The sequence below is a fragment of the Giraffa tippelskirchi genome, chromosome 2 (assembly GCF_054371585.1).
Source record: "Giraffa tippelskirchi isolate mGirTip1 chromosome 2, T2T-mGirTip1v1.2.pri, whole genome shotgun sequence".
Classification (NCBI taxonomy): domain Eukaryota; kingdom Metazoa; phylum Chordata; class Mammalia; order Artiodactyla; family Giraffidae; genus Giraffa; species Giraffa tippelskirchi.
In genome coordinates, this window is record NC_137276.1 from 34202021 (window position 1) to 34217271 (window position 15251).

Below are 15251 nucleotides of genomic sequence, written 5' to 3' on the forward strand. Positions count from 1 at the left end.
AAATAGATGGGGTAACAGTGGAAACAGGGGCTGACTTTATTTTTTTGGGCTCCAAAATCACTGTAGATGGTGACTGCAGCCATGAAATTAAAAGACGCTTATTCCCTGGAAGGAACGTTATGACCAACCTAGACAGCACATTAAAAAGCAGAGACAGTACTTTGCCAACAAAGGTCCATCTAGTCAAGGCTATGGTTTTTCCAGTAGTCATGTATGGATGTGAGAGTTGGACTATAAAGAAAGCTGAGCACTGAAGAATTGATGCTTTTGAACTGTGGTGTTGGAGAAGACTCTTGAAAGTCCCTTGGACTGCAAGGAGATCCAACCAGTCCATCCTAAGGGAGATCAGTCCTGGGTGTTCGTCGGAAGGACTGATGTTGAAGCTGAAACTCCAATACTTTGGCCACCTGATGCGAAGAGCTGACTCAATGGAAAAACCTTGATGCTGGGAAAGACTGAGGGCAGGAGGAGAGGGGGACGACAAAGGATGAGATGGTTGGATGGCATCACCAACTCAATGGACATGAGTTTGGGTAGGCTCTGGGAGTTGGTGATGGACAGGGAGGCCTGGCATGCTACAGTTCATGGGGTGGCAAAGAGTCGGACACGACTGAGCGACTGAACAGAACTGCTGCTGCTGCTGCTAAGTCGCTTCAGTCGTGTCCGACTCTGTGGGACCCCAGACGGCAGCCCACCAGGCTTCCCCGTCCCTGGGATTCTCCAGGCAAGAACACTGGAGTGGGTTGCCATTTCCTTCTCCAATGCATGAAAGGGAAAGTGAAAGTGAAGTCGCTCAGTTGTGTCTGACTCGTAGTGACCCTGTGGACTGCAGCCTACCAGGCTCCTCCGTCCATGGGATTTTCCAAGAAGAGGACTGGAGTGGGCTGCCATTGCCTTCTCTGGAACTGAACTGAGTGAGAGTAAAATGGTGGGTTCACTTTCAGAAAAGAGCTCTACTTTCTTATAAAGTTGAACTACATTTACCATATGATCCAGCAATTCCATTCCTAGGTATATATCAAAAAAATATGAAAACATGTCCACACAAAGATCTTTACAGAAGTTATCATAGCAGCCTCATTCAGAATAGTTACAAAGTGCAAACAACCCAAATGCTCATGAAGAGAATGGATAAAGACATTATAATATTTGATAGAATACTACTCAGCAATAAAAAACCTACTAGTAACAAAACAACATCAATGATTATCAGCCACGGCAAATGAAAAGGAACAAAAAATAGGGGTGGGGAAATGACTGGCAAGGATACTAGAGATCCTTCTACCATAATGATAAGGTGCTAAAATCTTGATTTGGATGATGGTTACACAGGTATATACACTTAACAAAACTTATCAGAATGAACATAAGATCAGCATGTTATTTATTATATATTACAACATGTGGTCAATTCCATAGTAAATTGTGATAGAAGATTAGATTGGACTTTATCTTTTAAAATACATATAAGATTTATAAAAAAATATGCTTAATCTTATTTACATTTAACATAATTGGGTTATAACTGCATCATAAACCAAACCTTATACTGAACAAAGAAAAACATCCTGTAATTACAGAGCCTTGGATAGTAAATACCCAGGTCACAAGGAATCTCTCTACATAAAAATGAGGGGTTGGGGGTGGGGATAGAAACAAGCCTTCTCAAACAAAACCAAAGAAAATCTCAAAAAGCCAGAAACAAGACTGAAGTATCCTGAGGGACTTCCACAAGCTATGGAATATATACATGTGGAATGTATATATGCATATAGTTAGTTACCTGCATCTTTGCCAGACTCTCAAAGACTCAAAAATTAGTATTTACACATTAAGGAACATATAATAGATTATACTTAAAGTTGATAGATAAGAAAGAAGCATGTTATAGGATAACTTAGTGAGAAAAAATGTACACTGGTGATTATTAAGAGAAAAAAAAAGCTAATGATCAGGGACACAAATATGACTCTTAAATTTAATATCTCTTATAAATCTCTTACCTCATTTTCCTTTTTATTTTTCTTGGCCACAGACAAAATTTCCTAAAACATTGAGAAAACAGAAACAAAATAACAATGATTGTGGCCCATTCATTTATTTATTCAACAAACATTTATTCCTGTTCTGTTTTATGCCAGGAAATGGGGATAAGGCTTGCAAAGTAATTAAAATAGAGGAATCAAACATGAGACAAAATTAGGCCCATGGCATCTTACAAAATCCTTAATTTGTGAGCAGCACTTAAAAATTGGAATATTTACTCCCAAATTTTCCAGCTTTTTTTTTCCTCTTAGTTGAAGTTTATCTTAAGTCCAAATTCACAGTAGTCTAGTAAAGAGGCAAACTACAACCCATGGACCAACTCTAGCCAGCAACCTGTTTTCATAAATGTCAAAAGTTTAACTAGAAAAAAAGTCAGGCTCACTGGCTTACAATTTGTCTGTGACTATTTTCTGGATACAATGGCAAAGTTCAGGGTGAGTTACCCACAAAACTATTCAAAGTCATAAAATGTTTATTATCTAGCCCTTGACAGAAAAAGTTTTCAAAACCCTGCCCTAGAGTCAAGCTGTGGTTACCACCATTATTCAAGGATTCACTTCCAGATGTATTACAATCCCAACTCGAGGCCACTTTAGGCCTCTCTCTGGATTAGAGACCTGAATATGCAATCCTGAGCAAGAGGCAAAGACAAATACATTAAAAATAAAGAATAAAAGTGTTCTGATTATGAATTACCTACTAGATGTTAAGGGTATGGAGACAATGACCCTAGTGACTTAGGAGAACATTATATCAAATTTTCTGAAAAAGTTATCATCAGGGCATAATAATTAAAGACAGAGTTAGAATTAAATTCTAGAATAGCATGTGCAGAGACTAAAGCGGATAAAACAGTATGATACATTCAAGAAATTTTAAGCATATCTCAAATCTGAGATACACAGGAGAATAAGAGTGTCCTCTTATGTAAGTGGCTGATAGCACACACATACATATATGTATGTTTCGTGTGTATGTAAAGTATCATATAAATATAGATATATTCATATTCTAAGGCTAAAGAGATTTTACATAGAGAATAAAATAGAAGAGTTGTCTTTTAAAATGACTAGCTGAGATGAACCTTTTTGGAGAACAATTTGTGAATGAATTAAAACAATAGCAACTATGAAGTATTCTTGTTAGAAATTAAACTTCCTAAACTTCTGATGCTGCTTACCTCTACAGCTTCATCTTATACCACTCACTCTTCTGTTTATAAACTGGAGCCAAATATAATTTCTTTTTAAATTTTTTGAACTTCCAGGAACTCTTCTGCCTCTGGACATTTGTCAAAGATTATCATATCTTCCTATAACACATCCCCAGCATCTTCCCTATATCTTATTATTTCTATTAACCTGCCCCCATCACCTTTACATGATTTAATTTTTATCCCTCAAATCTCAACTTCCTAGATGAAACCTTTATGAAACTCAAGCTTGAGTTCAGCACCCCTCTATATGCTCAATAGCATTTTCCAATTATCCAATTATATTTGACTACTTCCTTCCAAATATTTCTCATTGGATAAATGCTAAGGCAAAGAGAGTGATTATGTTACTGAGTCTAAGTCCATACTGCTTGCTGCACAACAGGCCAATAGTTGAGAGAAGAGCTGTTGGGGCAAGGAATAACAACTTTATTCAGAAAGCCAGCAAACCAGGACAATGGTGGGCTCCTGCCCCAAAAGCACCATCTTGCCTGAGTTAGAATTCAGGCTCCTTTTATACTAAAAGAGGAGGGAGTAAAGTCAAACATTTCCTGGTTCACATCAGTGTTGTCGTTTAGTAACTAAGTTGTGTCTGACTCTTTGGCAACCCCATGGACTGTAGCTCGCCAGGCTCCTCTGTCCATGGGATTTTTCCTGGCAAGAATACTGGAGTGGGTTGCCATTTCTTTTTCCAGGGGGATCTTCTGCACTGGCAGGCAGATTCCTCACCGCTGAGCCACAAGGGAAGCACAGTTCACATCAAGGGATGTGTTAATTTCTTTCTCCCTGCAGTCATTCACAGGTGGGTCTGCTCAGGATATTTCCTGTGAGCTAAATAAAGATATTCTAGCTTAATGCTCATTACTTGGGAAGCAGAGTTCCCAGAGACGGGGCATTATATATAATTTAAACTTATAGGCTACATCCCTTTAATGATTAACCTGTAATAGAATATCAAAGGTTCCTCCCTATTACAATTACCTTTCTTTACTAATTGATCTTATCCACTTAGCACAAAGCTTGCTCATAGCAAATATGCCACCAACATTTGATGAATTAAAATAACAGCTGAGTGATGAGCTAAACTTGAATAAATTTCATTAATAGTGTTTTCACTATTATTAATTAATAGTGTTTTTCACTGCAGTCTCAGTGTGTTCCACAACAAATCAAGTGGGTCCTGAATATTATTTTTAAATGGGGCAAGAAGGGAAAACAAAGAGTATATCCCGAGAGTAAAGACAAATATTATGGGGCTTCCCTGTGGCTCAGTGGTAAAGAATCTGCCTGCCAATGCAGGAGACACAGGTTCAATCCCTGGTCCAGGAAGATGCCACATGCTGCAGAGCAATCGCCACAACTATTGAGCCTGTGCCCTAGAGCCTGGGAACTGCAACTACTGAAGCCCGTACACCTTAGAGCCCGTGTCCCACAAGGGAAGCCACTGCAATGAGAAGCCCACCCACAGAAACTAGAGAAAAGCCTGCACAACAACAAAGACCCAACACAGCCAAAATAAATAATTAACTTTTTAAAAAAGATAAGTATTATGTTAAACTTTATACTTTATGAAGATGTGAAATTATAATCTCAGATAAAAGAAAAGTGGAGAAGATAATAAAGTTAGAATTGAAAACAGAAATGGCTTTAGAAATTAGTTTATGGTTTTAGCTCGCTAACAATCTTTCTTAAGATACAGTTTTGAGGTTATAAGGAATTATAATAATTTCTCACTAGGTCAAGCTCATGCTCTTTTAACAGACAGGAAGACTGTACCATCTTCTTCCCTAAAACACTTAACTGGCTGAAAAGACAGGTAAATATCAGTAATCAGCACACCTTTAAGTCACAGCTATCAGTATCATAGGTTACACACAACATCAAACCTTATGTGTCCTTCCCCCTTTATTTTTACCTCTTTTGACATGACCTCTGAAATATTGTATGATTCATCTTCTCTTCCTCTCTTCTTTTTCATGACTATAAAAACAACACCATTTTAGTTTTTATAGTAATTTAAGCAAAAAATATAAACACATATTCTCAAAACTATAACAAAGAAATTTACCTGCATTCTCCTCACTTGCATCAATGGAATTTTTATCCTACAAAACAAGGATTTAGACTATTATTTTCCCAAAACTTCTATGGTATTACAAGCTTTAAGGCATTGATTAAGTAAACTTTCCTTGCAGTTGAACCAAATCCAGAACTCTTCACTATTATGCTTACTAAAAGGTAATCTTTTTCTATATTTCCCTCATATAACTTGTTTGTAACTCTCTTTTTCCCAAAGACTCTACTTTCCTCAATTTTCTTCCATGTAAGACATATTTCAAAATTAAACAGAGGCATTTTTATTTTGTAATTACCATGTACATCTCTTCTCTAACTATGTTTATGCTGAAGATTCTCAATGGGTATGGTATGGAAGGAGTACTCATTTCAGTATAATTTGTAAGTTAAATACAACTGAGAGTAGATTATCAAAGAGAAAACCAATGGAAAAAATACTATGAAAGGAGATAAAAGAAAGAAGAGACGTTCAAAAAAACAGTCTCAAAATGAGAGCTGGAAAAGAACAGGTAGACAACATGCATGAAAAATAAAAATGACAAGGTAAATATAAAAATGAAGTAAAAAATTTAAAGGATTAAAAAAGAAAATACCAAGAGAATAGTGAAATGGAATAGACAGAATATGATGGCTGACACCTTCAGAATAAAAGGAAAAAAACCCCAAAACCTGGTATAAAAAGTTAGCTGGCTGAAAGTAAAGACTGTTTTAAAGCAACAGGCTGAAGAGTACAGAGTAAATGGTTGGTTAAGCCAGTAAAATTATAAGTACATTCTTCAAAAACTGAAAATAAGTCCCTGGAATTAACAACTGAGTCAAGTATCAGTTTTCCACAATTGCTTTTGTTGTACAGTTACCTGCTATGTACTTTAACATCACCACTAACTACACTAAGAATCAAGTAACTGGACTTAGATACCTTCCCTATTTTTCCTATTGGCATTTTGATATTTTCTAACAAAGGCAGTTTGGGGTAGAAATTAAGTGTGGAGTCTGAAATTAATCCTAGGATCAAATCCTAGCTTACTATTTATTAGCAATGTGATCTTCAAACTTAGTCAATTCTCATTCACAATAGCTGAGTTCTATAGTCATCATGAATACTGAATTAGTGAACACCGAATCAGTGCATCTAGAAGAAACACAAGTTTAGGTTCCTGCAAGCACATCTTCATTAACTGATCAATACATAACCCTGTTTATGTATATAAACATACAGTACTGTTTAAAGACAGCTCATTTAAAACATATGCTGATTAACACTGAACTCAAATCCAAGAGCAACTTAACTCACATGAAGGAAGCTTATCTAACAGATATATTTTCCTCCATAAGGCACATCACAGTTTTCTTGCATAAGAAACACTAGACAGCACTTCAGCACAATGTGACTGACAGTCTTTTAAACAGCAAAATCACCAAAACCACAAAGATACAAAAATCATGGCATTACATAGACACAAAAAGGACACTTGTTTACACTGTGACAGCTTAAATAAGGCAGATAGCTTTGACCTCAGCTTGGAATGTTACTTATCGAGAGACTCAAATTTTTTGCCATTCCACACATGCACATGTCTGTGAATGGCCACAAAAACATGGGTATTGATTTTGGGGTAACAAATTATAGCAAGTAGGCTAATTGGAAAATATAGAATCTATGAATAATGAGGATGGACTGTACTCTTATCTCCTTGCATCAGCTTCTTCATACACAAAATGTGAGTAACAATATCTCTACCTAAAAGAACTACTTTGAGAGTTAAGTAAAGACATGTAAAGTTTAGAACAACACCTGGCACATAGTAAGTACTCAATAATTGTTACTTACCCATATTATTTCTCTTTTCACTAGCACAAGTGTTGTTTGTACAATTCCTATCAATATGGCATAAAAAGCCTCATGTTAAAAAAAATTAAAACATATTCCTCCAAAAGATCACATCTAAAATTCAGGCTATCCCTAAATGGATGCTCTATCCGAAATGCTATTACCATACATGCCATCTACTCCAGTTTTGGTTCACCTGCCGCAGCTATGTACAAGATACAAATTTAGATTATTGGTATGGTTCCAAGTTGACATAATGAGGTTAGAGGCATGAAGAAGAGTAATCATTACAGCTCCAAAAGAGTTGGCCACTTATAAAACCCCTTGAGGTATAAAATATTTGTAGACTTTTCCTGAGATTATAAAGCGAAATTTTGCTACTATGAAATACAGTCCACAGGATAAGAATCTAAAGGTCACAGTTTAGCCCTCCTTCCATATCTAAGATATTGAGAAACAGATTTTACACGTTTCTATGCAACCAACAAAGAAAGGTTATCAGATAAAGAAGGTTAAAATTAAAAAGATGATCAAGAGTCAAAAGAATACAAGAGGATGTCTTCAATATCTAAGGTAACGTATATAAAATATTCTAGCTTACTACTTATTACCTTCGTAACTTTCAAAGATTCCTTTTTCCTCTCCAATTTCTCTTTCTTCCTCTGCTCCTACAAGATAATTTTTTCTTAGTGTCAAAAGTGGAAAATGTAAAGTATGAAATACATATCTCAAATAACTTAAGCTCACAATGAAGAAACTGTATACAAACATTAAAAAAACAAAAACTTGAGCTTCAAGCCTTTACGAAGGAATAGGGAACAGATGTACCCTCCTGCCTTAAGCAACTAAAATCCAGATAAAACATACCAATGGTTTTCAGCCACTTTTCATCACGCAGCAAAGGACATTGAACACTGACAAAAGGGAAACAAACAAGGTGAATCTTCTGACTGCTAAGCTTACTGCCCAGAGGTAACGTCCAAGTGCAAATAATGGAGGGAGAACCCAAGTAGAGCTCAGCAGTCTGAGTTGAGAAGGCAGAGTGCAAAACTTAGAGGGGCTGGCAAACCAGGGTCAAAGTACCAGAGGGGAGAATGTAACACACAAAAGAAGCTCTGAAGATCTGCAGTGGCATGCTCAGGCTGAGTATTGATCAGTGTGTGAGTACAGAAAATGAGGGCCAGGAAAAGCAACTAGAAAGCAGGAGGAACAATCTCTGTGCTCACCAGGTATTAGGAACAGTTCATATTCCTGTCAGCCAACGCTGAAAGGCCTCTTAACACACAGGGGATCAAGAAAAACTTTCAGAAGAGGGACCAAGTTATTCTTAGACTAGAAGCTGTTCCAAAGCCCTCTAACAAAGTTTTAAAAGCAGGACATAAAACAATTCAAATTATTTCCAAGAGGTGGTTAAGGGTATTTGCCTTAGGAGTCATTAAGCTTGGTATTTGTTTTTCTGTTTCATTTTATCATAGAGTTTTGAAAAGGGCTCCAACAAAGGAACGGAGAAGGCAATGGCAACCCACTCCAGTACTCTTGCCTGGAAAATCCCAAGGATGGAGGACCGAGCCATGGTAGGCTGCGGTCCATGGGGTCGCTAAGAGTCGGATACGACTGAGCGTCTTTGCTTTCACTTTTCACTTTCATGCATTGGAGAAGGAACTGGCAACCCACTCCAGTGTTCTTGCCTGGAGAATCCCAAGGATGGGGGAGCCTGGTGGGCTGCCGTCTATGGGGTCGCAGAGTCAGACACGACTGAAGCGACTTAGCAGCAGCAGCCAACAAAGGAAAAAGAAAATTTAGCAAATGTAGCAAAATCGTCATTGATAATCATTAACTGTGAATGATGGGGACAAAAGGATTTATTGTAGTGTTAACATTAGCCCAAGTTTTAAAATCTTCATATATCATAGTAGACTTAGAAATAAACCATACAGTGTCTTAGATGATAAATGCAATGGGAAGAACAAAACAAGGTAAACGGGATGAGGGAAGAGGTGCCAGGTAACTTTATTTAAGGTTGTCGGGGCAGATCTCATTGGAAAAATATTTAAGCCAAAGCTTGAAGATGATAATGAAGTAAGCCAGGCAGGAATCTATTGAGAAGAGGGTTCCAAGCAGGAAACACACCTGGAACAAGGAAGGTCTGAAAGGTAATGGGGTTGAGAGAGGCAACCAGACTGCTTATGGTCTTCTGGCCATCATAAGGACTTGGGCTTTCTTAGAAACAGTGAAAGCTAGAAAGCAGTGAAATGTAATTAAAATACTGCATGGGGGGGGAGCACTAAAGAAAAATATATTCTTCATCCTGTAGAGAATCTGTTGAAAATGAAGGTAAATGAAGACTTTTTCAAACATAAAAGCTAAAAGAACCTGTCACCAACAGAAAATGCAGACAAACCTATAATTACAGAAAGCAGATTAGAAGACAGGAAATGAGGAAAGACAGGAAGTGAGGGATGGCAGAGAATTAAAAAGGGGGCAGCATTCAGCCACAAAAAAAGAATCTAATCTTGCTATTTGTGACAATATGGATGGCTCTGAGGGCCTTATACTAAGTAAAATTAAAGAGAAAGATAAACATTATATAATCTCACATGTGGAATCACTAAAAAAAAAAAAAGAGCTCAGATACAGAGAACAGATTGGTGTTGGAGGGTCGGGCGGGTCAAAAGGTAGAAATTTCCAGTTATAAAATAAACAAGTCATGGGAATGTACTATATAGCATGGTGACCACAGTGAATACCGTGTATGCAGCATGCTCGGTCGTGTCCAACTCGCTGAGACTCCATGGAATATAGCCCACCAGACTCCTCTGTTCATGGAATTTTCCAGGCAAGAATACTGGAGTGGGTTGCCATTTCCTACCAGGGGATCTTCCCAACCGAGAAGTACACCTGCATCTCCTGCATCTCTGCATTGGCAGGCAGATTCTTTACCAGTGTGCCACCATACTTATTGTATATTCGAAGGTTGCTAAGGGAGTAAATCTTAAAAGCGCACATCATAAGGAAAAAAAATTTTTTAACTAGGTATGGTGACATTAACTAGACTTACTGTGGTGATCATTTTGAAATATACTGTGATCATTTTGAAATATACAGCAATATTGAATACTGTACACCTGAAACTAATATAATGCTCTATGTCAATCATATCCCATTAAAAAAGACAGGAAGAATTTTTGGGAATTAATTGTTATGTTCATTATCGTGGTTGTGGTGGCTTCACAGGTATACATTTTAAATATCTACAGTTTTGTGTGTATCAATTACATTTCAATAAAGCATTAAAAAAAGGGACTGAGCAAAATAAAACACAAAATTTCTAGCATCCAAAAAAATATCACTGGACAGAATAAAAATCAGTCAAAAGGTGAATTAAAAAAATGTCAGTATATTCATACAATGGAATGCTTCTTAGGAATAAAAATGATCTATTAAATAAATACACATAAGTGAATCTTAAAAATATGCTGAGCTAAAGAAGCGAGACACCAAAAGAATGTTTTTCCTATGAATGTTTTTCCATTTATATAATATTCTAGAAAAATCAATACCAATTTATAATTACAGCAAACAGAAATCAGTGGTTGTCCAGGGCCAGAAGCAGAGATCGCTGAGAGAAGAGAACTTTTGTGGGTAATGGAAATGTTCTTTATCTTGACTGTACTGATGGTTACACAGGTCAAAACTCATCTAACTCTAAATTTTAAAATGTGTGCATTATATTTTATACAATTTATATCTCAATAAAGCTTTTTTTAAAAAAAAAAATTAAGCTGTTAGCTATAATCAATCACACGTACATACCTCTAACTGTTGCTGTTCCATTTTAGTCAATAAAAATTTGGAGTAAATATTGCTTTTTTCAAGCAAATGCTGAAGTCTACGATATCGAATGTCCATGGACTCTCTATCCCAAGACATGCGAGCCTATCCAAAGAGAAAACTTCCATAATTATTAAGTTTGCTGATATACATTGATCTTTCTTGCATAATGTGTAACAAAGATGACTAAACAACTGCATTTTAGGTTTAATACATTTCCTATAATCAATAAAAATACTTTTATAATATTAAATTCACTTACTAAAAATGCCTATCTTCAAACAAGAAACTAGAATAGCTAAAAAAAATATGATTCTGGGGCAACAGGTAATCTGGTAAAATATATTAATAGCTTGGCTACCAAAATATTGAAATTTCAGACACTGAAAACATGGTTATTGGCATCTACGAAACTGAAGGTCCATTTTCAAAATATCTGAAATTACAATTAGAAAGTAAATAATTCAAGTTGAAATTAAGTTTTAAAAAACTAAATGATTTCAGAAAAAGAAAAATTTTATATACCAGTTACATTTGAAAGAGCACTGGAAGTAAAAGATAACCTCATTGGCTAGAGACTAGAACATCTAGTTTTAGAATTTAAATACGATATTGTTAAAATATTTCAACAAGCTAAATCTACTGCTAATTTCTTACAAGCTTCTTTTCTCCTCAGTATTGTGTTAGCGAAGATTTGCCCTTACCTTTTACGTTCCTTTTACTCTCATACTCGTAGCTTTATCTTTGACGTCTGCACAACTTCTATCTACAAACCTCTGCTTTTCATATTACTGTCACACACTATCTATTTGTTCATTTATAAAAGTATGCAACAGTCTAGTGGCTAAGGAGGATCTCTCAAGTCACAATAAAAGTTAACAGAAGGCACAAGAGAGAAAACAAAAGCAACAAATAAATAGCATAGTTCAATGGTCCACAAATTTTTTTTTGTAAAAGGGCAAATATTTAAATATTTGAGAATGATATGGTTTGTGCAAATACTTAAATCTGCCTTGGAACAGTTACAGACAATAAATATATAAACCAAAGTTGTGTTCCAATAAAACCTTATTTACATAAACAGGCAGAGGCCAAATCCAGTTTATAAGTGGCCAACTAAATACTGTAATCTGAACTCAAAAGAAAAGCATTAAGTGGGCTAAAATCAAGAAAGAGTTGAATATGTGCAAATCTTACTAACCAGCAATCCCACTCCTGCATGTGTGTGTGTGTGTGTGTGAAGCAAATTTAATTTAGTGGTTAAGGCTTGACCTTATAAACCAGACACCATTATACACTGGCTTGTATTTCCCAGATGTTACATCATCTAACTTTTCTTTCAAAACAAATTATTTATTTTCTATTACAAAAGCAGTGACAATAAGACATCGAAGAATAAATCTAATGAAAGTAATATATGTGGAGTACAAGAAAATTAAAATTCTTTTAAAATCATCCAAAAACTTCTCTGTGCAAATAATCTGTTAGTATCTCATAAAACTATTTTCAGTTATTTTAGGATGGCCTTTCTTTTACTATTACCAATATACTACTATGATTCCAACAGTCAGTCACTGAATGCAATGGATATTATAAATGAAATGAAATTACTTGACTTTTATAAAAATAACTATATTTAACTTTATTTTTACATTTTAGTTAAAATCCTTTCTGCTTAATTTATCTGCTGCTTTAAGTCTTGTTCAGAATAAATTAGCATACATTTTAAAAGTAATTAAACCTTTAACATGCCATCATGGAACAATAATTTATAATACACTTAGGCTATGCCAATGGTTAACCTTTAAACCCAGTCTTCCATATTTCAATAATTTTGTAGTAAATCTTCTCATCGATCATTCCTCTTTCTTAATTTTGTTATTTTTTATACTAAAGTAAATCATAACTTCATCTGTGGAAAGTACTCAGTGCCTGGTGGTAAGTTTCTCTTGATGGGTAAGAGAGTATGCCAATGGATACCATGAGCATAAATTCTTCACTGTCTATCCCATCACCTCTCCCAAACCCAGAATTTTTTTTTTCTTTTTCTTTTTGCAGAGGGAGTTCTATTTCAGTCTACACAATATGAACTGTTTTCCTTTTACCTTTCCAAGAACCCTTACAACTCTTACCTTTCCCTTCCCCCCACCAAACAGACAATAAGGCTACTCTAAAGTCTTCTAGACTAACAATGACTTCTTTCAAAAGGAAATGCAGGTGAAAAGTCAAAGAAAATAACTGTAGCAAATGAATGTCAAAATCATTCCCAGGCTCTTCACAAACCTTCCAATCTCCTAAACCAAAGCAAATGCTTCTCATTAAGAACTTAAGCTAGCTCTTCCTCTCTTTAGTACTTCTAAATATATGCCCATAAATACTGTATTCTCTTAAAAGGAATCATTACTTCTGTATGCTGAAATTTTTTTAACTCCCAAGACCTGTAAGAGACTTATTGGAATTTTCTCGATAGTCGCTGAGGTAATAATAATTTATGTCAAGGACAAAAAGTAACAAAATTCCTTCAATTCTTTCAATATCTGTTCATAAAAAGACATGTAATAACAATGAACCACAGTCTTTCACCCTTGTACCAACGGGATTGAAAAGAGCTTTATTCAAGGAAAATCTGAAAAATGAATTAAAAAATTGCGATTTTAAGTTCTATGATGCATAACTGCTAAAGCAAAGCTAGTTGTACCATACCTATCCCTCAAGTGTTAACAATTCCAAAAAAATCTTAGAATGACAAAGTGCTTGTTCAAAAGCTTAAAAATTTCACTAAAAGGAGAAACTAACTCCCAGTTTAATCAGCAAATATTTATGGTTCTATAAATTTTGACAAATCTTTTTAAAATTGTTTTTTATTTTTTAAAAATTGCTGGCCGCACTGCAGGGCCTGTGGAAATTTAGTTCCCAATTTGGGATTGAACCCATGCCCCCTACATTGAAGTGTGAGTCTTAATCACCGGACCACCAGGGAAGTCCCTGTTAAAGCATTTTTGAAATGTATTCTTATACCTGTCTTTCTTCGAATAGCATTTCCTTATCCACAATCTTCATGGGTTATAAAATTGAACCACACTACTCAAAATTAAGGGTTCATTGTTCTTACAATCTCTGAAGGTGATTCTACTCTGGACTGTGCTCCAGGATTCATCCTTTACAATTCACCTTGTTACAATGGCCACAAAGTATATTTTATTTATATAGTCATATATGTTATATAATATATTATAAAATATTCTTTTACTTTAGTTAGAAATTCAACAGACATTTATTATCCTATTATCTGCCTACTATCTGCCAAGTGCACAGCCTACAAAAACAAAACAATGTGATGTGCCCTCAAGAAACAAAGTGAGAAAGTAAGTAATGATAATACTGTGTAACTGAGTACTATGGGAATTCACAGAATGAGTAAAAGTGGTTTACAGTTGACCTCCCAATTCTATAAAAATTTATTAACTTATTACCTTAACCAATTATGGTCAACTACAGATGATCAGTAACAACGGAACTAGAATTTACTGGAGTGAAAGTACAGCAACGTGGTTAAAAAGTGTGAATTCTGCAACCACAGGGCCTACATTACCATCTTTGCTCTGCCACTTACTAGCTGTGGGACCTCAGGCAACCTGTAGGTGCCTCAGTTTCCTCATCTGTAACACAGAATAAAAATAGAACCTACTTTATAGAATACTTTAATAAAATAATTTATACTAATAATTAAACTATTAAGTTTAATAATAGTAATAATGAGTTAACAGTAGTATCTACATGATAGAATAGTTGAGAATTCAATGAGTAAAATACATGTACAGCATTGAGAACAGTGACTGACTCACAGTAAATCATCATGAGGTGTTAACAAGGCTAATGAAAGAATCATTACTGATACAAAATAGGAGGGAACCAACTAATGTATTACTTGCCTTTGGAGTACATTACTCCCCAATTTAAGTAGTTTTATAATTACAGGATGTTAATTCAGTATTAATGTCCTTAAAGAGGTATAATGTTAAGAACAAAAACTCTGGAAACAGTCAAATTTGAGTTCATTAGTGTGTGACACGTCCCGCAGTTGCCTCAGTTTCATCATGTGTAACTGGAGATTATCAAAAGTTTCGATATAATCGTAATACTGGGAGGGCTAAATAAATTCTTACAAGAAATCACTTGGTAGGGAGCACATTAAGAGTTGGCGGGTAAGCAACGGGGTGGGACAGTCCTGGAGTTAAATATATTTAAAAACTG

At 35.5% G+C, this 15251-nt stretch overlaps 1 protein-coding gene across 7 annotated transcripts in view; it reads right to left on the reverse strand.

Moving 5' to 3' along the window:
* Positions 1–15251, reverse strand: part of HELLS (helicase, lymphoid specific) — a 38647-nt gene that overhangs the window by 22222 nt on the left and 1174 nt on the right. For 5 of the 7 annotated variants that reach the window (XM_081553694.1, XM_081553653.1, XM_081553684.1 and 2 more), the window contains exons 3-7: positions 10980–11102; positions 7778–7834; positions 5328–5364; positions 5175–5239; positions 2004–2045 (exon numbers count right to left, since the gene is read on the reverse strand). In XM_081553694.1, coding sequence (XP_081409820.1) covers positions 2004–2045; positions 5175–5239; positions 5328–5364; positions 7778–7834; positions 10980–11102 — 324 coding nt within the window. Of the gene's footprint in view, positions 1–2003; positions 2046–5174; positions 5240–5327; positions 5365–7777; positions 7835–10979; positions 11119–14610; positions 14657–15251 lie in introns of all 7 variants that reach the window. The other 2 variants (XM_081553664.1, XM_081553675.1) reach the window with 2 other exon arrangements.